The sequence below is a fragment of the Pelodiscus sinensis genome, chromosome 9 (assembly GCF_052426305.1).
Source record: "Pelodiscus sinensis isolate ZL-2025 chromosome 9, ASM5242630v1, whole genome shotgun sequence".
NCBI lineage: Eukaryota > Metazoa > Chordata > Testudines > Trionychidae > Pelodiscus > Pelodiscus sinensis.
Genome location: NC_143060.1, coordinates 4896931 through 4918127, shown reverse-complemented (window position 1 = coordinate 4918127; position 21197 = coordinate 4896931). Strand labels below are relative to the sequence as shown.

Genomic DNA, 21197 nt, shown 5'->3' with positions numbered 1-21197 from the left:
AACGTGGGGGGCACGGGCACCTGAACCAAACCCCCTCCCCCCACACTGCCTCTTCCCCCGAAAGCAATTGGGTCATGGCCCACCAGCCTCTCCTTTTTCCATGCCGGGATGCACGTCTGACACCCCTGGTGAATCCTAGAATCATAGGCCTGGAAGGGACCGAGAGAATTCCTCTAGGCCAGACCCCTGTTCTAATTGGGATTTAATTAGGATCGCCTAATTAGCCCAGCCTGGCCTGGTGTCTGTTCAACCTGCTTTTGAAAATTTCAAGTGATGAATATTCCGCAACCTCCCTAGACAATTTATTCCAGTGTTTCACCACCCTGACACTTAAGAAGTTTTTCCTAATGTCCAACCTAAACCTCCCTTGCTGCAATTTAAGCCCATTGCTTCTTGTTCTATCCTCAGAGATTAAAGAGCAACTTTCTCTCCCTTTTCTTTGTAACAACCTTTTAGATCAGTGGTGTCCAACACTCTAGGCTATTTGGCTGGTTGAGTGTGGCTAGTTGGTTCACAACTATGTACATTTTCAGAATAATGTGACTAGTTCATTTTGCTTCAGAACTGGTTGGACACCACTGTTTTACCTACTTGGAAGCTGCTGCCATGTCCACCATGTTTTCTCGTCCCCAAACTAAACAAACCCGTGGTTTTTTGTTTGTTTCTTTTCCTCTCTCTCTTTTTCAGTCGTCCCTCATAGCTCATGTTTTCTAGACAATCATTTTTGTTGCTCTTCTCTGGACTTCTCCCGTTTTGCCCACCTCTTTTTCTGAAATGTGGTGCCCAGAACTGGACACAACCCTCCGCTTGAGGCCTGAGGAGAATGGAAGAATTACTTCTTGTGTCTTGCTCACAACACTTCTACTGAAGCCCCCCAGCGGGAAATTTTTGCTTTTTTTTGGCAACAGCATTGCAAGCTAAACATGAGTCAACAGTATGATCTACTGTAATCCCCTCCCCCCTCCCCCCGATCCTTTTCTGCAGTGCTCCTTCCTAGGCAGTCCCTTCCCATTTAGTACACATTTGATTGATTGCTCCTTCCGAAGTGGAGGACTCGGTATATTTGGCCCCGCCCCGCCGCAGTAAGGCGTTCTAGGGAGTATTGATGCCTGGGGTCATGGTCTACGTGCATCATGCAGGCTGTGCTAGGGATGTTAACAAGTAACCAGTTAACCAGGAAGCATCACCCTTACCAGCTGATGATTACTGGTAACCGGTTAACCAGCGACCTGGCTGGGCTATAGCAGCCCCCTACCCATGGGATCCTGGTGAGCCAGAATGTTGAACCTTCTTTTTAACGGTGGTGTTGACATCCCTCCGGTGTGTTTGAACCCCTGCAGGGGCACGTGATGGCCAAGCGGGTGTTCGACACCTACTCGCCCCATGAGGACGAAGCCATGGTCCTTTTCCTCAACATGGTGGCCCGGGGCCGCATCTTGATCTTCTCCATTAAGGTAGGTGGGGCTGAGGACCGCAGCTCGAGTTACGGAAGCGAGCTGAGGCCGGCTCTGCTTCCCTGCAGTCTTGTCTCGTGAACGTTCCACCGCGTATGTCTGACAACGAGCGCCGTTCCCCTCCCGATTTACACTGTCGATTCTATTCTGGGAACACCAAGAATCCGGGCCAGACCCCCCCCCCCCCCCAACCCCCCACTGTGCTGGGCGCTGTACAAACACAGAACAGAAACAGGCCCCGCCCCCGGGCATTTAACATTTCAGTATAAGACCAGAGGCATTGAGCTGTTGCAGACCGAGAGGGAAGCACATGGAAACCGGGGATCCAGACTGATCAGCGTGGCGGGTAGTGGTCTCAGCATTCCAGCAGAGGGACTGTTAAGTTGTTGTTTGTAGGCATCCTCCCAAATTCCCTTTTGCTGGGACTGTGCATGCGCAGAAAGTACAAGGGTGCTTGTGTGAAAACAACATTTACATGTAACCCCTGCGTAGCGCTGTTGACCGGAATGGGGTGACTCCTGTCTCCCACCGCCACGAGTGGGAAGAGAGTAACACACTCTACCCGCCCCGGCTCCCTTTTGTCACTTTTTTTATACCTTTCGGCTACGTCTACACTGGCATGATTTTCCAGAAATGCTTTTAACGGAAAAGTTTTTGGCAAAAAAGCTCCAATCGTCATTTTAGCCATCGGGGCTTTTTTGCAGAAAACAGCACTGTGCTGTCTACACTGGCCCTCTTGCGCAAATGATTTGCACGAGAGGGCTTTTGCCCGAACGGGAGCAGCACAGTATTTCCGCAAGAACACTGATGATCTTACATGAGATCGTCCATGTTCTTGTGGAAATTCAAGCGGCCAGTGTAGACAGCTGGCAAGTTGTTCCGCAAAGGCAGATGATTTTGCAGAAAAACTTGCCAGTCTAGACACAGCCTTCTTGTCTCACTCTTGTTTGGGGGGGAGGGGTGTATTTTCTGCCCCGTAATGCATCCTGCGCCTACTGCTTCTCCATAAGGCGCTGAGTGCAAACCACCCCGGTGCCCTTGTATTGAAACTGTTCTGTTGTCTGATTTCTGGCGGGCACTTACGTGCCGCGTCACCTGCATTGGGTGGGAAATAGCTGGGAAGAGACGTTCTCCAAAGGGATGAAGTGTGTTCGTCTGACCCAGGGGACTGCAGCCCGGGGGCTCTGTCTGTCTGTCTGTCTGTCTGTCTGATCTTGGCGAGGCAACGCTCCTGAGTCGGAAAGGGTGGCTCCTCCGACTCTCCCTCCCCTCCCCCCCGAGTCTGCCTCGCGCCCTCTGTCCGCAGGGGGGTGAAACCCTGTGCAGTTGGTGGGCATCCGTGGAGCCCCGGCGGGAGCTAGAGGGGCACGGCGGAAAGCCCCCGGGGGCTGCGGCGGGGGAGGCGTCGCGTCGGGTCGGAGCCGGGGAAGGCGCCGCCTCAGGACGGGTTTTGTTTCGTTCCAGGACGAAGGCTCCTTCCACCTTAAAGACCCGGCAAAGAGCCTCCTGAAGGCCTTGGGGAGCCAAGCGGCCTCGTCCCTCAGCTGGCGGGACATGTGGAGCTTTGTGGGGAAGAAAGGAGGTGAGAGTCCTGCTCCCGCCAGGCCCGGGGGCTGCAGGGGCAGGGATGGAGAAGGGGTCTAGGGGTCCTGTGCACTGGATGGAAAAGGCTCCCCCTCAAACCGGGTCTCTCAAACCGCTTCCTCACCCTCAAGGCGCTTGGCCATGATGGGGGCCTACTCCCTGGGGCAGGTTGGGGGATGGGGACATCTCCTCCTTAGGCGCCTGCCGTTCCTGGAGGGAAGCGGTACCAAGCCATCCCATGGGGTCTGGCTGGCTCTGTCCTGGGGCTGGGTGCGGTGGGGCCTCGAGCGCGGTTCGGCAGCGGCCCGGCCCTGACGGCGCATCCGCCCCACAGGCGAGGTGTACGGCGAGAAGCATTCCAAGTCCCCGGCGCTCTCGGCCTGGGGGGACCCTGTCTTGCTGAAGACCGAAGTCCAGCTGACCTCCGTGGAAGGTAGGGAACCAGGGGGAGGGCAGGATGCAGCTGGGCGTGCCGTGCCCCACTGCAGTGCCTCGCTTGGGGAAGGGGGGGGGCGCGTGTGCAAAGCAGATGCTGGGGACGGAGGGGAGACTCCGACTCTGCCTTACAAAGCTCTTGGCACCCAGCTGTCCGAGTTCAGCCCCCATTCCGGGTGGGTTGGGGGAAGTGGAACAGGATTCTCCTGTAAACCCGGGGACCTGGCGATGTGGAGATGAGAAATGATTGAGGGGCAGTGCTGGCTGGGATGATGGAGTTGGGGTTGGTCCTGCCTTGGGCAGGGGGCTGGACTCGATGACTCCCGAGGTCTCTGCCAGCCCTGGGGTTCTGTGATTCTGTGGGGAGCCAGGGCCCTCTCTAAATATGGTCCCTGAGCCATGGGAGCCCAGCTGGTGAGGCATTGCTGTGTGCCAGCCCCTCCGTGGGGAGTTTGCCCGGGGGAGGGGGGTGGTCGGGGATGATGTCAGTCCTAACGGAGCCCTTTCTGGGGGGCTGTTGGGTCACTGGCCTCGCGAGTACAAAACTGGCGGTTTAAAATGGAGCTGGGGTGTCCATTGTAAATCTGGTGATCGCTCTTGGCAGCCCTACAGTAACAATCCAGCACCCAGCTGACGGGAGGAGAGAGCGGACGGGGGTTCCTCCTCCTGCTCCCAAGGGACGCTTTGTGACTGCAGTTGCAAGGAATGTCTCGGGACCATCCCAGTCAAAGCGCCCTCCTTTCTGCATGGCTCCGGCTCCCTGGGCCTTCTGTGCCCGGGCGTGGCTTTGCGCCGGGGTGCCCGGCACCGTATTTGGCATCCGCTCAGCCTGGGTGGCCACCAGATCCCTGCGGCCCGCCTGTCCGTCGCTAGAGGCGGCAAGCCCCCGGCGCGATGGCTGACGCTGGCACAGAAGCCCTGGCACTGAGTGGGCTGCGGCCACCCCCCTCCCTCGGGAGCAAGGGTCTGAACTTGGGAGTCTCCCATTCTCCTGCAGACGCCGAGTGCCGCTGGCCGGACACGGAGCTGAATCGCCGGCGGCGGAGGTTCTGCAGCAAGGTGGAAGGCTACGGCAGCGTCTGCAGCTGCAAGGACCCCACGCCCATCGAGTTCAACCCGGAGCCCGTGAGTGGCCGCCGCCGGACCCCCCTGCCCTGCCCTGGGGGAGAGGAAAGCCCTGGCCCCGGGCGTGGCCCCGACCTGGCAGGATGCCCGCAGGAAACTGAGCGGTCTATGGAGTGCTCTAGCCAAAATCACATCCGCCTGCTCCCAGAATGCACCTGCCCGTCCATTCCCAGGCAGGGCTGGAAAATGGCCGCCAAGTGCATTCTGGGAGGGAGGCCTGCCACGCAAAGGAAGGGCTTGAGAGCTGTAGAAAGTGGCCAGGGCACGAGGGTGCAAACGCTCTCTGCAGCCACTCGTGGCCCTTCCGTCTCGTCTGTGCCCGGCCCGTGGGCCGTAACGCTTCGCTCCAGCTCTGGGGAGATGGCGTTCAGCGGCCTGTGAGGCCCTGCCGGCCTAGGGCTCTGTTACACTCCAGCTAGAAGCACCCTCTTGTCCCATGGGGTAGGCCGCCCGTGGCAGCTCTGACCAGACTGGGATCAGGCCTGAAGAGACAACCTGGCCTCAATAGTCGCTGTGCCACGTCCCGCAGCCCCAGAGTTTCTCTAGCTGCCTGCCAGCCAAGCATGGCCCACGTCCAGCCCTGCTCGGCAGGGCGGGAAGGGGTCCGAGAGGGACTGGTGGACTCATTCGATCTGCCAGGGTCTTGCGGGCGAGAGTCTCTGCTCCGATTCAAGCCTAGAGGGGCACTGAAACGACTCCCATGAGCTCTCTGGGCTGCGGGCAGGGCTCCTAAACCTTGTGGCTGTTCCAGCTCTCTCTGCCTTCTCTTCACTGGCGTTCTCAGGCCAGTCCCGCCCTTGGGGGGGCTGTGGTCATCGGGGGCTGCTGGTGGCTTCCCAAAGCCCTTCTCTCCAATGCTTTTTCTCTTCCAGCTCCAGGACAACAAAGTCTTTAACGTGCCGGTGGCTGTCATTGCAGGGAACCGACCCAACTACCTGTACAGGTGAGCGCAGCGCCTGGGAGGGCCCTCCTGGGGAAAGCAGCAGATCTGGGGCCGGGGGAAGCCCTGGGAGAGCCACCCAGCCCTGCTAGTGCAGGTGGGCCACTAGGGCCAGGCCTGGTTCGGAATAACCGGGGCAGGTGCTCTGGTGGTGGTAGCAGGAGAGGCCCCCTGTGCGGCGTCTTCACTTTCCCAGTGTTTCGAGGGCGTCTGAGTGGCTGTTGCGCCAGGGAGCTGGCGGGGGGTGGCGCTGTCCTGGAAGCAGGTTCGTTCCCGGTCTAGCCTGCCAGAGGTTGTGCCTCCTCCCTGCTGACCAGCTGTGCGCGGGGAGGGGCGTTCGCCGTTGGGACGGGGCAGCGTCTGGGTTTGCAAGGGCCAACCATGCCCCAACCCCTCCCGGATCTAGGCCTCACGGGAGTGTGGAACCCATCTCCTGCACCTGTGGCCCAGGTTTCATCTTGGCGCCCCCCTCAGACCCTCTCCAAGCTGGGGAATGTCTAACCCGCCCCCGGCAGAGTCGGCTGAGAGGAGGGGTCTGGTCAGGCCCGTTCCCCTTCCTCCCCACCCCCCCCCAGTCTGAGAGGAGATGCTGCATGGCACCCCCGTTGCCATGGCGTTCACTTGTGACCAAACCCATTTCCACTCTCCTGGCCCCCAGGATGCTGCGGTCCCTGCTGTCGGCCCAGGGGGTCAACCCCCAGATGATCACCGTCTTCATCGATGGGTATTATGAGGTAAGATCTCCCTTGGGGGGGAATGGGGGGGCTCCTTGCGAGGTTGTGAATCTGTCCCAAGGGGCCGAGCCGGAGCAGGTTCGTGGGTGTGTTCCCGTTGGGCGTCTGCGTGTGACAGCGGTTGGGCTGTTGATGTGCTGAGGCCGCTGCCTGTTGTCTCTCGTCTCCGGCTTGGATCGAGAAGGGCCACGGATTTGTTTTGTACAGCACCAAGCGCGGCAGGGCCCAGAACTGGGCCTCCTGCTTCAAATAACTTTATTTTCTGCGTCCTTAAAGTGCCCTGTGGCTGGAACAGGGGGCGAGAGGTCTCAGATGCCCTTTGAAGTCCCCTCTCTGACCCACTCCTGCCGAATTAGCAATCCGAACGGTCCTGGCTAGCACGTCGAGTAGGCAGCAGAGGTGGACTGAGGGGCGTGGGGAGGTGCTGTGCTGTGGGCTGGGAAGGGAGCCCCGTTCATCCTCGAACGTGAAGCACTTTCTCCCGGTCTCCGAGCTGTGAGATGAACCAGCGATTCCACAGGGACTTCACCGGGGCCAGTCTATTACGTGGAGAGTGGCCAGGCATGACAGCAACGGGCGGGATTGTGTCCTAGCGATGGGGTGGCTTACACCTCTGTCCCGTCCCTGGTCCCTTTGGAGTGCCCCACACCCCAGAGGCTAGGCCTCGTGCCCTTTCCTCTCCTGGGGTGGGACTTCACACTTCTCCCGCTCTTGCACCAAAAGCTGGGCACGGCATCTCAGCTCAGTCTTGTGCAAGAGCGAAACTTGTTGGCCGAATACTCTTTATTTGTGGGCAAACCCGACTGTCCCTGCATGTGACCCGGGCTGGCCCAAGCCCTTTTGGGCTCTGTGATACATGTATTCATCCTCTCGTGTGTATTACCACTGTTTTCACTGACGTATACCGCCACACAAAGTAGTCCGCCACTTGATTATTTTCGTGTTTTATTTCAGGGACAGTTGTGTTATTTGAACCTCCCCCCCCCCCCCCCCAAAAAAAAAATGCTATTGTGAAAACATGTTAAGCGGGCACATGTTAAACGAGTAATTACTGTAGTTAGCTACACTTTTTTAACATCCCTTGGAAGCACTAGGTCCACAAATCCAGGTCTCACAGACCCAGTTTCTAATTCAGTGTAGACGTGCCCCATGTGGCTTTGTTGCAGGGCCTGAGGTGAAATCTTCCTTTTGTCTCTCTCTCTGTTTTTCCCTCTTGAGCAGCCAGGTAAGAAGCCCCCAAGATGGCTGCTCCGTTGTCAGGAAGCTAGTCCGGGCCGGGTCTGGAGTGCTGAAACTCTGCTGCCCCATAGCTCCGCATACCTGTGCCTCGCCATATTGTAGGGGGCGGGTCCAGATTCCTCACCCAGCGCCCCATGTGCATTGGACCCCTTCCCTTCCAGACCTGGGCACCCCGGTCTAAAATAACCAGATAGCGCCTCCTGCCCTACCAGTCAGATTAAAACTGGGTGAGACTCCTGGCTGGCAAGCGGTGATGTGACTTCTGAAGCGGGGGCCCTGCATAGTCCTGGCAATGATCAGACCTTCCCCGCCAGCCCCTCCAAACAACCTGCCCTAGGCTGGCCTGTCCCCACAAACCTTCTCCCAGGGTCTGTCAGCTGCAGCCTTGCCGGACACAGCCAGAGGCCGAACGCTCCTGTGGCGCTTCTTACCCCCGTAGGCCTCAAAGGGCTTCACCGGGGCCTTCGCTTGGCCTTTGTCCCCCTCGTTCGGCTGGGCAGAGGGTGCCCGACGTGCGGCAAAGGCAGTTGAGTGGCCCACGGTCACACAAGGACCAAGCCTGGGGCAGATCTCTCGGTTCCTGGCCTAGTAAGGGACTTAGGAGATGCTGCGTCTAGTGGGCATCGAACAGACACCGTGGCTGGGCCTGGCTCGTGCTGTGGGGTCGAGGATTTTCTTTCCTCCATCGCATCTAGTGTTTCCATGTGCTGCAGTGCAGTATAAAGTGTTCTCCACCACATGTGGTGATGGGGGAGTGGAGTGGCGGAAAATGAATGAAACCAGAAGTGTGGGGTTTTGTTTGGGGGAGGAGGGGAGCGAAATCCTCTTCTTTTGGACACTTGCCGCAGTGACTGATGCTTTGTGAGCGCAGATAACAAGAGCTGCATCCCGTTGCCATGGCAACAGAAGCAGGCTCCCTGGGCTCTGGGAGGAGCAGCATGGATGCTAGGACGGCTCAGCACTGGGCCAGGAAATGCCGCTCGCTGTGCTGCCATCTTCCTGGGGTGTCCTGGGGAGGAGAAGCCCTTGATGCAATCTGAGTTTCCTTTCCCTGGCTGCAATAGGGATCGTGGGGGAGAGGAGGAGTCTGAGATAATTAGGGGGCACTCTAATGGGCTTATTACTTGTCTGGGGAGGTGACTTTGTTTCATGCTGGAGGGCAAAGGAAGCCGATCTGTCGTATGTATGAAGCACAGCTGTGGCGTGTAGCCCTGGAATGCACCTCCCCATTCTTCACAGGGCTCTAGGCAGATGCATAAGCACTAGAGGTGAGCTGCTTCCTGTGCATCTTCCATTACACAGGCTGGGTTAGGCAATCTCCATTGTACAGGTTATCTCCTAGAACTGGAAGGGACCTTGAATGGTCATTGAGTCCAGTCCCCTGCCTTCACAGCAGGACCAAGTACCATCCCTGATAAATTTTTGCCCCAAATCCCTAACTGGCCTCCACAAGGATTGAACTCTCAACCCTGGGTTTAGCAGGCCAATGCTCAAACCACTGAGCTATCCCTCCCCCCAGCAAGCCTCATGCTTCAAGCCACAAGGTTAGGTAGGCTGAGGTTACTATGGCGTAGTTAGGCCCATGACGGGATGTTCCCCACTCTTGCCTGAAGCCTCCGCTGCTGTCAGGAGACGGGGCAAAGTCCATGGCTTGTCAATCCTGCCCTCTTCTGTACAGCAGTGCGCTCATGGTCACACGGGCTGAGCATGGAGCTGCAGACAGCCGCTCCGTACCGGGGGCCGTGCGTCGAGCAAATCTCGTCTCTCTCTTTGTTTCCAGGAGCCGATGGACGTGGTGGAGCTGTTTGGCCTGAAAGGGATTCAGCACACTCCAATTAGCATTAAAAATGCCCGGGTGTCCCAGGTGAGGGTCCCTTTCCACTCACCCCACTTAGGAAAATTCTCCCCCCTTTTCCTGGTGCACTGTGCGCCCCACCCATGCCGGTGGGGGGGCTTGAACCCACGGCCCGGTGCAATAAACGCATGCGTTTCCCGTGCTTGGATTAAAGCTTCGGTCCTGGAACTGGCAGCAGTAGTAGACTCTTGGTGGCACATCGACGGCCACCGCCTCAGCAGCCATGTTTGCTAACGCTCGTGTCTCTGCCCACAGCACTACAAGGCCAGTCTGACTGCAACCTTCAACCTGCATCCGGTGAGCGAGCCGCGTCTCTGCTTTCAGTGCCGGGCAGGTCCGCTCGGGAACGAGCGCCTGCAGACCCCCTCAGGAACAAGCTGGGTGCTGGCACCTCAGGACAGCAACACCTCCCCCCGCACGGGGCCCATTTATAAGAGCTGAAATTCTCATTGTGCTGCAGCACCCGGGAATGTGGTGGGGGAGAAGGAGGGAAGCAGCATGGGGGCCTTTCTGCAAGCTCTAGGAACTGCACCCCTCTGTCCGGTTTAAAAAAAACAAACAGAAAATACTGGACGTGCTTTTTTTTCTCGGATGGAAGGCCACTTGGGGCATTCTTTCCCTGCTGCATCTGGCGGGGATGGGGAGGGTGGGGATTTAAAGGCGCAGTATCTGTGTGTGTGTGTGTGTGTGTGTGTGTGTGTGTGTGTGCAGCTTTTTTCTCAACAACTTTGATCCTCGGGTGTGGGGGTTTTTGTTTTGTTTTGTTCCTCAACCAATTTTTTCCTCACCATGTTTGGTATTTTTTGTGAAAGTATCTGGCAACCCTATGTCCAACCCGTCTCGCTGGAGCAATGGCTGCGGAATGGAGTCCTTTGGCAAACAAAATGGCTGCCTCTGAGGGCGCACGTGTGGTCGTGCCCCACCACGTTGGGCTTGACTCAAGGCAGGCCTGGTGCAAATAAGGTCTAGACAGTGCTTGGTCCTGCCGTGAGGGCAGGGACCTGGACTCGATGACCTCTCGAGGTCCCTTCCGGTTCTAGGATCCTAAGGTCGTCGAGGTTTGTTGGGGCTGCGAGCCTCAAGGGGATGCCGCGAGACGTGTCTCTTCTGTCCGAGTCCCCTTTGTCCTGCTGACGTCTCTCGTTTCCCTCCCAGGATGCCAGGTTTGCTGTGGTACTGGAAGAAGACTTGGACATCTCCATCGACTTCTTCAGGTGAGGCTCTAACATGCTGACATCGGGTCCTCTGCTTGGTCCCACAACTTCTCTTATCGCCCAGGAGCCTAGCCACATCTGTCTGCCTCTTTTGCCCCACCAGAAACAAGTGGCTGCTGGCTCTTTACTGGCAAACTGCCATCTGCAGGATGGTCCCAGGAGAGGTGGGAGCATCCTTCTGATGCTGGGATGGGGCTGACCCTGTTATCTGCAACCGAGCTCTAATTACAAAGAGGGCATGTGTCAAGACTTCCATGCCGCCTAGGTTTTTAGCTGCTAGACAGCTTCCTGGAGGGCGAGGGGTCGCTGCTGCTAAAACTCCTGGCTCTGCTGTTGACTTCCTGGGAGGGAAGGGAGAAAGTCACTGGACTGTGTCATGCCTCAGTTTTGCCCATCTGTAAAATGGACCTGGACATGTAACTGAGTATTTGAGGCTTGTTCTTTAAGTGACTTCTCACGGTAGCAAAATGCTTTGAGTGTCCTCTGGCCTCAGCTGACCTGCTTTTGCCCTGCACTGAGGCTGGCAACTGTCTTCCTCTTCCTTTTCCTGCGTCAGCTTCTCCCCAGCATCCTCTCTGGCTCGAGGGGTGGGGCTCTGCCTGGCTCGTGGTTCTGAGCAAAGAGCCTCCAGGCTGGGTGGATGCCCTTCCATTACCTCCTCTGCCCAGTTAGGGGGTGGAGGGGCTGTGCCCCATAGCAGTGGGTGGGAGAGAATCCACTTCCAGGTAAGCAGAGCCCCCTGGGGCGTGGGCTGGTTTCTTTGTCGGTGGCTGGCTCCCCTCGGTAATTATCTCCTTTCGGGGGTGATCCCCTTCCAGCTTCCTGAGCCAGTCTATCTATTTACTGGAGGAGGACGACAGCCTGTACTGCATCTCGGCCTGGAACGACCAGGTAGGTTCGTGGCCGCGTGCTTCTCCCGTCTCGGGAACCCCGCGGCGCGAACGGCTCCGGTGTCCCTGCACTCCTTCCCCCTCCCCGCCCCAATCCATGCTCACGTGGGACCCCCTCTGTTGCCTCCACTCACCTTATGCGCCTCCCACTCCAGCTCTGCCTGGCTCCCCTGAAACGCCAATCGCTGGAGTGGAGGCATCTGCCCCGGCACGGTGCTGTGTTCTTGCTCCCCGCTCCGGGGGGGGTGATCTGGTGGGAGCGAGTCAGGGCTGGAATCGGGAGAGTTTTGCGGGGCACCTGCCGGGCAGAGGGTGCCAGTTCCCCCGTATCCTCTGGCGGAGCTCACAGCCCGGTCGGGGCCGCGAGCGCATCGTGTCTGACCCCTGGGTGGCACAAGCTGGTGCTGGCGTTCAGCCTCCTGGCTCCTCTGAACGAGCCCCTTGAAATGGCCCAGAAGGCGGCTTCAGGGGGCAGAGGCCGTCTGGTAGCAGGAAGGGGGCGGAGTGGGGAGGGTGAGAACGGGAAGGTTTCTAGGGGGAAGGGAAAGAGGGCAGGGGAGAAGCCAGATGTGAAGGGGGGAGGCAGCTAAAAGCGTGAAGGGGTTCGGGGTAGGTGGGTGAGGCCGGTGCCCCCGCCCAAAGCAAGGTGGGAAGCGCTGGGAGTAGCGCCGCCTCTTGGCGTGCTCGCCCTCCAGGGGCCCACGGCGCGTCTTGGCGAGGGCGCGCTCAGCGCTGCCGTGTGGCTCCCCAGGGCTACGAGCACACGGCCGAGGACCCCTCGCTGCTGTACCGCGTGGAGACCATGCCCGGCCTGGGCTGGGTGCTGAGCAAAAGCCTCTACAAGGACGAACTGGAGCCGAAATGGCCAACCCCAGAGAAGGTGGGTGCCCTCGGCTCTCCCGGGCAGGATCCAGTGTTGCCTCGGGATGGGGGAGGGGCCGTGAGGTGGGGAGGGGCAGGGGGAGGAGCCATGAGGCGGGGTGTGGCCTTGGGGTGGGGCGGGGAGGGGGAGGGGCCGTGAGGCACGGTGGGGGAGGAGCTGTGAGGCGGGGTGGGGTGGGGGAGGGGCCGTGAGGCGGGGAGGGGCCGTGAGGCATGGTGGGGGAGGAGCTGTGAGGCGGGGTGGGGTGGGGGAGGGGGTGGGGGAGGGGCCGTGAGGCGGGGAGGGGCCGTGAGGCATGGTGGGGGAGGTGCTGTGAGGCGGGGTGGGGCGGGGAGGGGGAGGAGCCGTGAGGCGGGGAGGGGCTGTGAGGCACGGTGGGGGAGGAGCTGTGAGGCGGGGTGGGGCGGGGAGGGGGAGGAGCCGTGAGGCAGGGAGGAGCTGTGAGGCGGGGCGGGGCCATCAGGCAGGGTGTGGGAGGGGCTGTGGGGCGGGGCCATCAGGCAGGGTGTGGGAGGGGCTGTCTCAGGGATGTGCCAGCCCCTTTCTCCCCCCAAATGACACGTGTGACTCTTAAAATTTTAGACTGTCCAGATCCTGGGCCCCCAGCTCTGAGGGGCTCTGGACGCCTCTGTCTGCCGAGCCTGGGTAAAGCAGCTAAAAATACATCCCCCCCCCTGCCCCAGCTGGCCAGCCGGCCCGTGAGCAGAGTAGCCCTACGGTAACAAACACCAGGGGGCGCTACTTGGGCTCCCGCCTAACGAATCGCTGGCTGCTGGCAGCAGCCGTGTCCGGGGGTTAGGTTCACGTGCGCGCACCTGGAGGGGGAAGGGGGCTGGCACAGAAGTCTTTCCGAGGCCGGGAGCTCAGGGGGGGTGATCAGCAGGTGCCCGGGTCAGGAGCAGGATCCCCTCCCCCCCCCCCCCCCTAAAAGCAGCGTCCTCGCCCCTCTCCAGCTGTGGGACTGGGACATGTGGATGCGGATGCCGGAGCAGCGGAAGGGCCGGGAGTGCATCATCCCCGACGTCTCGCGCTCGTACCACTTCGGCATCGTGGGGCTCAACATGAACGGCTACTTCCACGTGAGTGGCGCCGGCGGGGCCCTCCCGCCTGCGGGGGGGACAGCACTGCCTACTGGTCTCTGACCTCGGCCTGTGCTCACGAGGGCCGGGGCAGGGCCGGGACCCAGAGCGTGGCCGTGGCTCCGGAGGGTGATGCCCACGTCCCTCTCTGTGCTCGTTTCCCAGGAAGCCTATTTCAAGAAGCACAAATTCAACACCGTCCCGAACGTGCCGCTGAAGAACGTGGAGGGGTGAGTGACCTGAGCCTCCTGCGCTACCGGGGCCTTGGGCTCTCGTACCCCCTTTCTTCTCCCACGAGCTCCCCCTGCTCCTGCCTCCTCCCCTCCTCTCTTCTCCCCATTTCCCCCCCCTCCTGCTTCTGAAGGGAGGTGCCCACCGCTGTCCCTGTCCCTGTCCCTTCCCATGCTCCCCAGCGACATGGGGATTAGGGCTGGACAGTCCCGCTCTACGGGCTAACGGGTTTAACCCGTTGTACAGCCGATGTGAAGGGGCATGAGCAGAGCTGGGCCCCCACCACTGCAGACAGGAGCTGCCCTGACGTCCCAGCCGGAGCAGCCCCTGCCTGCGAGGCCCTGGGCTCATCACAGGCAGCCCCCCGGGCATGGGGCCGGAGCAGCCCCCCCCAGTTACCCTTAACCAGTAAGTCTCCCCTGTTAGCTGGTGAAAGCTGCACAGCCGTAGTGGGAACGGCGCTGAATCGGTGGGGTGGGGGAGAGACGGGAGGTGTGGTCGATCGAGGCCCACGGGGGCGTCCCCCCTGCAACCCGCTGTTCTCCCCTCCCCCCGGGGGGCTCTGGTGCTGAAGGAGGAAGTGTGGTGCTGTTCATCCGTGGCCCGTCTCGTGGAACGTGTCTCTGCGTTCGCTGCCCCTTGACGCTCTGTCTCTCCTGTGCAGCTTAAAGAAGGACGCCTACGAGATAGAAATTCACCGGCTGCTGGGGTGAGTGTGTTCTGTGGCCCTTGGCCTGAAAGATCAGCCTGGGGCAGGGCCGGCTGGGGCGAGGGATTCACAGGGGTATCGCTAAAGCCATCCTCTTGGAGGGCAGATCATCCGAACGTGGTCTCCGCCTTCTCTCCCGCACTGGGTTTGCCCCCCAGTGGATCGCCTGCCGGGGGTAAGGAGGTTCCATTTAGTTTAAGCAGCTAATCGACTAGTCGATGGAATTTCCATCGACGAGTCGATAAGCAGGGGAGCTGCAGTGGGGCTAGCTCCTGGGCCCAGGATATAACCCCGCTGCAGCTCTGCCTTTTCAATGTGTTAAGAGCCTCTAAAAGGCTGAAGCGCAGCGTGGGGGACTCGGAGTGAGTCGGAACAGCTGATTCCCAGCTCGTGCCTGGTCCCTGCTACCCCCTGCCCCTCGCGGAGATGGTGCTGGGGGGAACCAGCTCCCGCCCAAACCGGCTCCTGCTCTCCCCCCTCCTCCCTTGCTGCCTCTGTTAGGGGGAGGAAGCAGCTAGTCGAGGGACTAGTCGCTTACATCCCTAGCTGGGGGGTGCCCTTAATTGCCCACTCACCAGCCCTGTGCCCCCTGCCAGTGAGGCTGCGGTGCTGGATCACAGCAAGAACCCATGCGAGGACTCCTTCCTGCCCGACACGGAAGGCAAGACCTACGTGATGTACATCAGGATGGAGCGGGAAGCCGACTTCACCACCTGGACTCAGCTCGCCAAGGTGACGCCCTGCTCTGCCCTCTGGGCTGGTCCACATGGATCTGCCCCCCCACGCTGCACGGTGCTGGTCAGGGAAGGGCATCTCCCTTGTCTCCCCTGGGGTGGTACAGGAGAGCTCCCCTCGATGCGACGGGGCCATCTGAAAATCCCAGCTCCAGGGATCACGTTCTCACTGGCTCCCACGGCAGCCACGCTAGGATGCCCCGTGTGTCTGGCTCAGCTGGCCCCTATCACCGACTCCTATTGGCCGGTTCCCTTGGACCCGAGACAGCAGGGTGACTCTGGGGTTGACTGTGCCTCGAAGAAACCGGAGCAGATGAGCTCAAGTCCCCAGAAGGAGGCAGCTTTCTGCGCCCTCTACCCGTACCCCTCCCCGGCCCTGCAGTCTCCCCTCTGCCCACGAATGGAGCTGGCTCGTGTACCAGTAGCTGAGATGCTGCCCTCATGGGGTTATTCCTGGGGGCAGGGAGGTAGCGTTAGACGCTCTCCAGGCAGCCGTGGAAGGAGCCTTCGTGGTCGGCATTTCTGTCACTCCGCCGAGCAGCCCTGGAGAGCCACGGAGCGGGGTGCAGGCCGTCAGCTCGCCGGTCCGCTCCAGGCCAGCGCTCTAACCTGCCTGCGCCGCTTCCCTCCTAGTGCCTGCACATCTGGGACCTGGACGTCCGTGGCAACCACAAAGGCTTGTGGCGCCTCTTCCGCAAGAAGAACCACGTCCTGGTGGTGGGCGTGCCCGCCTCCCCCTACTCGTGAGTATGGCCACGCCTCCTGGGGGCGGTTCCCTGTGGTGGGCCCGCCTCCCCCTACTCGTGAGTACGGCCACGCCCTCCTGGGGGCGGTTCCCTGTGGTGGGCCCGCCTCCCCCTACTCGTGAGTACGGCCACGCCCTCCTGGGGGCGGTTCCCTGTGGTGGGCCCGCCTCCCCCTACTCGTGAGTACGGCCACGCCCTCCTGGGGGCGGATCCCTGTGGTGGGCCCGCCTCCCCCTACTCGTGAGTACGGCCACGCCCTCCTGGGGGCGGTTCCTTGTGGTGGGCCCGCCTCCCCCTTCTCGTGAGTACGGCCACGCCCTCCTGGGGGCGGATCCCTGTGGTGGGCCCGCCTCCCCCTACTTGTGAGTACGGCCACGCCTCCTGGGGGCGGATCCCTGTGGTGGGCCCGCCCACTGCCTCCCCCTACTCATGAGCATGGCCACACGCTGCTGGGGATGGATCCCTGTGATGGGCCTGCCTGCCTCCTTGTGAGTGTGGCCAGGCCCTGCCGGTGGGGGAGGGTGCGCCAGATCCCTTCCTTGCCTATGAAATGGCAGAGCCAGCGGGCTCCCCTCCTGCACCCACCTTTAGCCGAGGGCAGTGACCTCAGTAGGGTGCCTTCCCAGAGAAAACCGTGGGGGGCTCCTGCCTGGGGGAGGGGACGCCCAAAACCTCCTGGCGCTAAAGGCTCCGTACGAACCCCTTCAATACCGCTCTGGAGCGGATCCCCAGCTCCACATGACCCTCCTGTCTGGCCCCGGCAGGTCGAAGAAGCCCTCCGGGGTGACCCCCATCTACATGGAGCCCCCCGCCAAGGACGAGGTGGCCGGGCAGGCGGCAGCGGCGGAGCAGACGTGAGCCGGCGCAGTTCCCACGGCACCACCACGCACGGAGAGGAGAGCGCGGGGGATGCCGCGGCCTGTAGACTCCCGGAGGGGTGGGGGCCCGGCGACACCCCAGGAGGCGCCCCTGCTCCCTCCACGGGTGGAAGACTGGGCGCAGGGCTGCCCCTCCGTGGGGCCCTGGCTGCCATCATGCTGGGCCCGGCAGCGCTGCCCTGTAGGACATAGAAGCCCCGCCCCGCCCGCGTTTTAACACTGGGACTCTTTACTAACTTGCCCCCCTTCCCGGGTGGGGGTTGGGCAGGAGGGGGTGTTTCAATGCACCGGCTCCTTTGAGGCCCCCTTTGTCCCACGGGGGGGACAGTCTTGCTGCTCAGGACGTGCTGCCGCCGTCAGGCCGGATTTTATTTATTAACGCTCGCGGGGCTGGCCTGCCCTGGGCCTGGCTCGTGCGTCCGGCCCTGCCCCTCCAGTGGCACCTCTCCGGAGCGGAGGCTGAGCCAAGGGGGCTGGTGCTGCCTGGGGGAGGTGACACGCCTGGTGTGCGGGGCGGAGAGAGGATTCGGTGCAGCCCGGCTCTGGAGCAGGCACCATTGACTGGGTCCAAGCTCTGGCCCAGCTCCCGGCATCCGGAGGAACAAGGATCAAGGAAATGCGGCCTGTCTCTTTAAATGGAATTCTCCACCCCTCCCCCACCGTGCACATCAGAGGATGGCACCTAGGGGGCGCTCCGGGTTCGAGTCCCTGCCTGGCCGTCAACGTGACTCTTCCCCGTGCGAGCTCGCACGTGGCAGCCGGACCACGGCCTGGCTTGGCCTCCCTCTGGCCGCCGTCGTGCTGGAGCGACGGGCCGGGAGCCAGCTGGGAAGGGGTAGAAGTGCCTTCAAAGAGGGGCTGCCCCGTGCGTGGAGGGCAACCCGGAGCCAGCGGGGGCCCTGCCGTGAGCACTGCTGGCTCCCCGCTCGCCAGGACACCAGGATCTGTGCGCTCAGGGTGGGCCCCGCTGCCTGGTGGTGTGGGAAGGGCAGCCATTCAGGGACGAGGAGGGTCTGGGGTTCCTCTCCTCACTGCCTGTGCCTTAGCGGGGGTCCCCTGGCGGGATGAGTGAACCCAGCTGCGCGGTAGCAGGCGGGAGCCAGCGATGCCGCCGCCGGGTGCCCGTCAGAGCCGAGTCCACCAGGTCCTGTCTGGTGGCTGAGGCCCCTCTAGAACGATTTCTTCCGCTTCCCAGGTCTGGGTGGAGGAGCTGGTGCTAGCCCCACCCTGGGAGCACAGACCTCTCGAATGGATGCTCTAGCTGTGGGAGTGGCAGCCCCATGCCCGGGTCAGGCACCCGCCCCCTCTGGGCCCTTAGGCAGGTGGGAGGTTGGGTTCCCTGAGATCGGAGCCTCAGTTTCCCCCAGCTGGGTCCCAGCCCCTTGGCTAAGGAGACTGTGTGTGTGGCTGCAGCGAAGGCGGCTGGGGGCAGAGCGCTGAGGTGCTGTAACTTGGGAGGAGGAGAGCTGGGGACTCAGGAATGAGACCACTAGGATGCTGGTGCAGGTGCAGGCCAGGCCAAGACCCTAGGCCTTAGTTCCACTACTTTTCAAGGGGAGCTAAGCGCCTGCCTATGCTTGAGGATGTCTGGCCGTAGTCCCTGCCAGCTGGCTAGCCCATGCCCTGCCAACTGGCTGCAGCCAGATCCTGAATCACTTGCAACTCTCCGGTTCGGTCCAGGGTCGAATGGGACAGGCCGGAGCCAACGTGAGGGCCGCTCGCGCTCCTACGGCTTGTTCTATTTGCAGCGGATTCTGGCCTGGCATTCCCCGGACGTCCCCCTCCCTGCGGCCATGCTTTCCAGGTACGTTGGGGTGGTCTTCAGCGGAGGAGCTGGGCCCGTCTGCATTTCTGTGGCCACAGGGAAGGGGAGGAATGTGGAAGGGGCCGGATGATTTTCAAGGTACGTGTGACTAAAACACTGAGCTACTGGGAGCGGATTGGCTGTTCTGAGGACAAGCCACCGGGCATGAGCCTGCCCGTCCCAGACAGCTTCCCGTGCAGAACGCTGCGTTAATTTATTTATTTATTTGACCGTAGGGATGAGGGCAGCTTGGATCGTCCCTGGGGTTTGCTGTGAGAGGGGTTTCCCATGGATTTGGGGGTAGTGCATTGCTCCCTTCAGCCCTCCCTCTGCCAGTTGACTTTGGCAGGGTCTTGATGGCCTTTCTGTGTGTGTTACAAGTGAAGCTTTTTTCTGTTCTCACCCCCGAAATCCGCAGTGGTACCTCGCTGAGTTACACGAGGAAGCCCAAGTGGGCAGTAGGGGGGAAGTTAAGGAAACGCACAAAACGAACCCAGCATGGCGAGCATGCTCACTGCTCCTTCGCTCTGCTGGAGCGTACTGTGCAAGGCCCCCTCGTAACCGGAGATCGTGCGAGGTCTCCGAGAAGCAGCGAGAGCGCGGTGCCGGGGGCACAGTTTGCTGCGGGTGAAGTGTAGGATGCTGCGGCTCTGCTGTACTACGTGCTAGTCGCTTCTCCACTCTGGAAGGTTGGGTTTGTCCTCTCTGCTCTAGACACAAGGCTCGAAAGGTTGGTTTTCTTTTGGTGTCCATGTTGTGACGGGGGTGGGGAACTACACAACCCTCCCCTCGCCTCCCAGTCTTCATACTGAATAACTTCACTCCATAACCATGTGACTAGGAAGACTGGAGAACTTCTGCAGTTGTGATATCATCATGGGGCAGGATGGAACATACCTTGAGCTCCCAAGAGGAGGCATGGGGTTTATTCAGTGTTTTAAAACGTTTGTTTTCTGGTTTTGAGTTTCAACTGGCAGTTTTAAGTCACGGCGGAGCAAAGCCGCAAATGCCGTAAAACCCTCCTGCACTAGGGATTTTAAGAGGGGGGCGCTTGCTCTCTGGGAGGTATTGGAGCAGCTGAGATTTTTTTCATAGTTGTCAAAATTATGGTTCGATAATAGCGCTGCATAATTAGAGATATGTAAAAGAAGGGTTGCTAAGGAATTTGGCTGAGGATGGTTGAAGAGAAATTCCAAGTTCTTGGATGGAACAAAATACCGTTTATCAGCTCTGCGACAAGTTGGGGTCACCGTGGCTGGTGTCTGCCAAATTGTCAGCTACCTCCATAATGGCTTCATCGATAGGAATGGCCACCTTTGCACTCTGTCTGGGGTGCAAATTCTTCAAGAGGCGGTGTTGTTTCGTTTGGGACTGCGTTATCTGTATTTCCTGGGATTGCGTATCCCTGTTTAAAGATTCAGTAGCCCTGCTAACAGAGCTTCTGCGCCAAGGAGGCTGGGGTGACGGGCCTTCATGTTTATGGAGCCTCTTGGGGGTTTACAGTGGGGGGTGGAAAAAGCAGAAGTGCATATTGGTTTGTCGTGGATTGAGATTTTTAAAAACAGCCATCGTTGGGTTCAAAACCCGCCTCCTAGAACTTCAACCTAAAAAAAGACAAACCCGTGTCCTCCCCCGGATTTGCCTTTTCCAGGCAAACTTTTAAATCCAGTTTTACAATCCCTTGTGGGTTTCGGCCCTGAACTGCTGTGACGTTCACTCTTGTTTAAACCCCTGGGGCAGAGGAGTTGGCACTGGGACCCTGAGTTGGTTTTTGCAGTGAAGTAATGTGCTGTTCCCTGCCTCTTCTTTCTTACTACTTGGTATGGTCCAGCAAAGGGGACAGGTAGGTGCATCCTCTAATAAAACTCTCTCCAGCCGGCTCCCCCTCTGCTCTGACCAATGACGTTGCAGCACTCAGAATGGGAGGGAAGGGCCGAAATTGGCTTTGCTAAGTAAGTGTCTGGCTCTGTAGCCCTAGGTGGTTCCAACTCTTCCTTGCCTTCTTCCTTGAAAAGGACTCCACTAGTTCAGTGTTGGCTCTACCCATCTCTCTCTGCTGTCCACCTTGCCTGGCCGCAGGGCCCTGCTTGTGCCAGGCTGCGGGACGAGCCGTGCGAGGGCTGGGCGCTTTCTGGAGCAGATTGATCACTTTTCAAAATAAATCTTGCAGCCCTGTTGACCCATGTGTCTTCTGCCTCCATCGCGGGGCGGGTTCTCTGCCCCACATGCCGCCTGGCCCCAGCTGACGGCTGGTCTGGAGAGACGTGTGGGTGGGTTAGGGTCAGCTGCGGTCGTGGGTCCTTGCTGGCCAGGGCTTCCTTGGGGGCGGAGGCGGCCTCTGCGTTTCAAGAGGAAGAGAAGTGGCTCCAGACAGGCTAGCAAGACAAGGGCTCCTTGGAGGAAGCCCAGAGTTGGGGAAGTGCGAAGATGTCCCAGCTGAACTCTTGTGGGATGGGACGGCTGGCCCTTTAAGGGTAAAACCCAACCCTGGGCGAGGGCTGAGAGAGAATAGCCTGCAGCTGAGGCCAATACAGCCAATTAGGGCCCAGCCAGGGCTCTTGGAGGGGAGAACAGACATCTGTTTGCTGGAGCTGGGAAGCAGGAGGAGCCTGGCTGCCAAGGAAGCTGGAGGCTTCCTGAGACAGAGCAGGGTAGAGAGGCAG

The 21197-nt window shown here is 60.2% G+C and overlaps 1 protein-coding gene across 2 annotated transcripts in view; it reads left to right on the top strand.

Annotated features, from left to right (window-relative positions):
• Positions 1 to 20713, top strand: part of POMGNT1 (protein O-linked mannose N-acetylglucosaminyltransferase 1 (beta 1,2-)) — a 31834-nt gene extending 11121 nt beyond the window's left edge. For both annotated transcript variants that reach the window (XM_075935902.2, XM_075935903.2), the window contains 17 exons: positions 1341 to 1454; positions 2919 to 3036; positions 3373 to 3471; positions 4471 to 4598; positions 5471 to 5541; positions 6197 to 6272; positions 9292 to 9375; positions 9622 to 9663; positions 10522 to 10580; positions 11399 to 11471; positions 12222 to 12350; positions 13307 to 13432; positions 13598 to 13662; positions 14328 to 14372; positions 14969 to 15104; positions 15740 to 15849; positions 16617 to 20713. In XM_075935902.2, coding sequence (XP_075792017.1) covers positions 1341 to 1454; positions 2919 to 3036; positions 3373 to 3471; positions 4471 to 4598; positions 5471 to 5541; positions 6197 to 6272; positions 9292 to 9375; positions 9622 to 9663; positions 10522 to 10580; positions 11399 to 11471; positions 12222 to 12350; positions 13307 to 13432; positions 13598 to 13662; positions 14328 to 14372; positions 14969 to 15104; positions 15740 to 15849; positions 16617 to 16710 — 1569 coding nt within the window. In that variant the 3' untranslated portion in view covers positions 16711 to 20713. The remainder of the gene's footprint in view (positions 1 to 1340; positions 1455 to 2918; positions 3037 to 3372; positions 3472 to 4470; positions 4599 to 5470; positions 5542 to 6196; positions 6273 to 9291; positions 9376 to 9621; positions 9664 to 10521; positions 10581 to 11398; positions 11472 to 12221; positions 12351 to 13306; positions 13433 to 13597; positions 13663 to 14327; positions 14373 to 14968; positions 15105 to 15739; positions 15850 to 16616) is intronic.
• Positions 20714 to 21197: the final 484 nt, after the last annotated feature.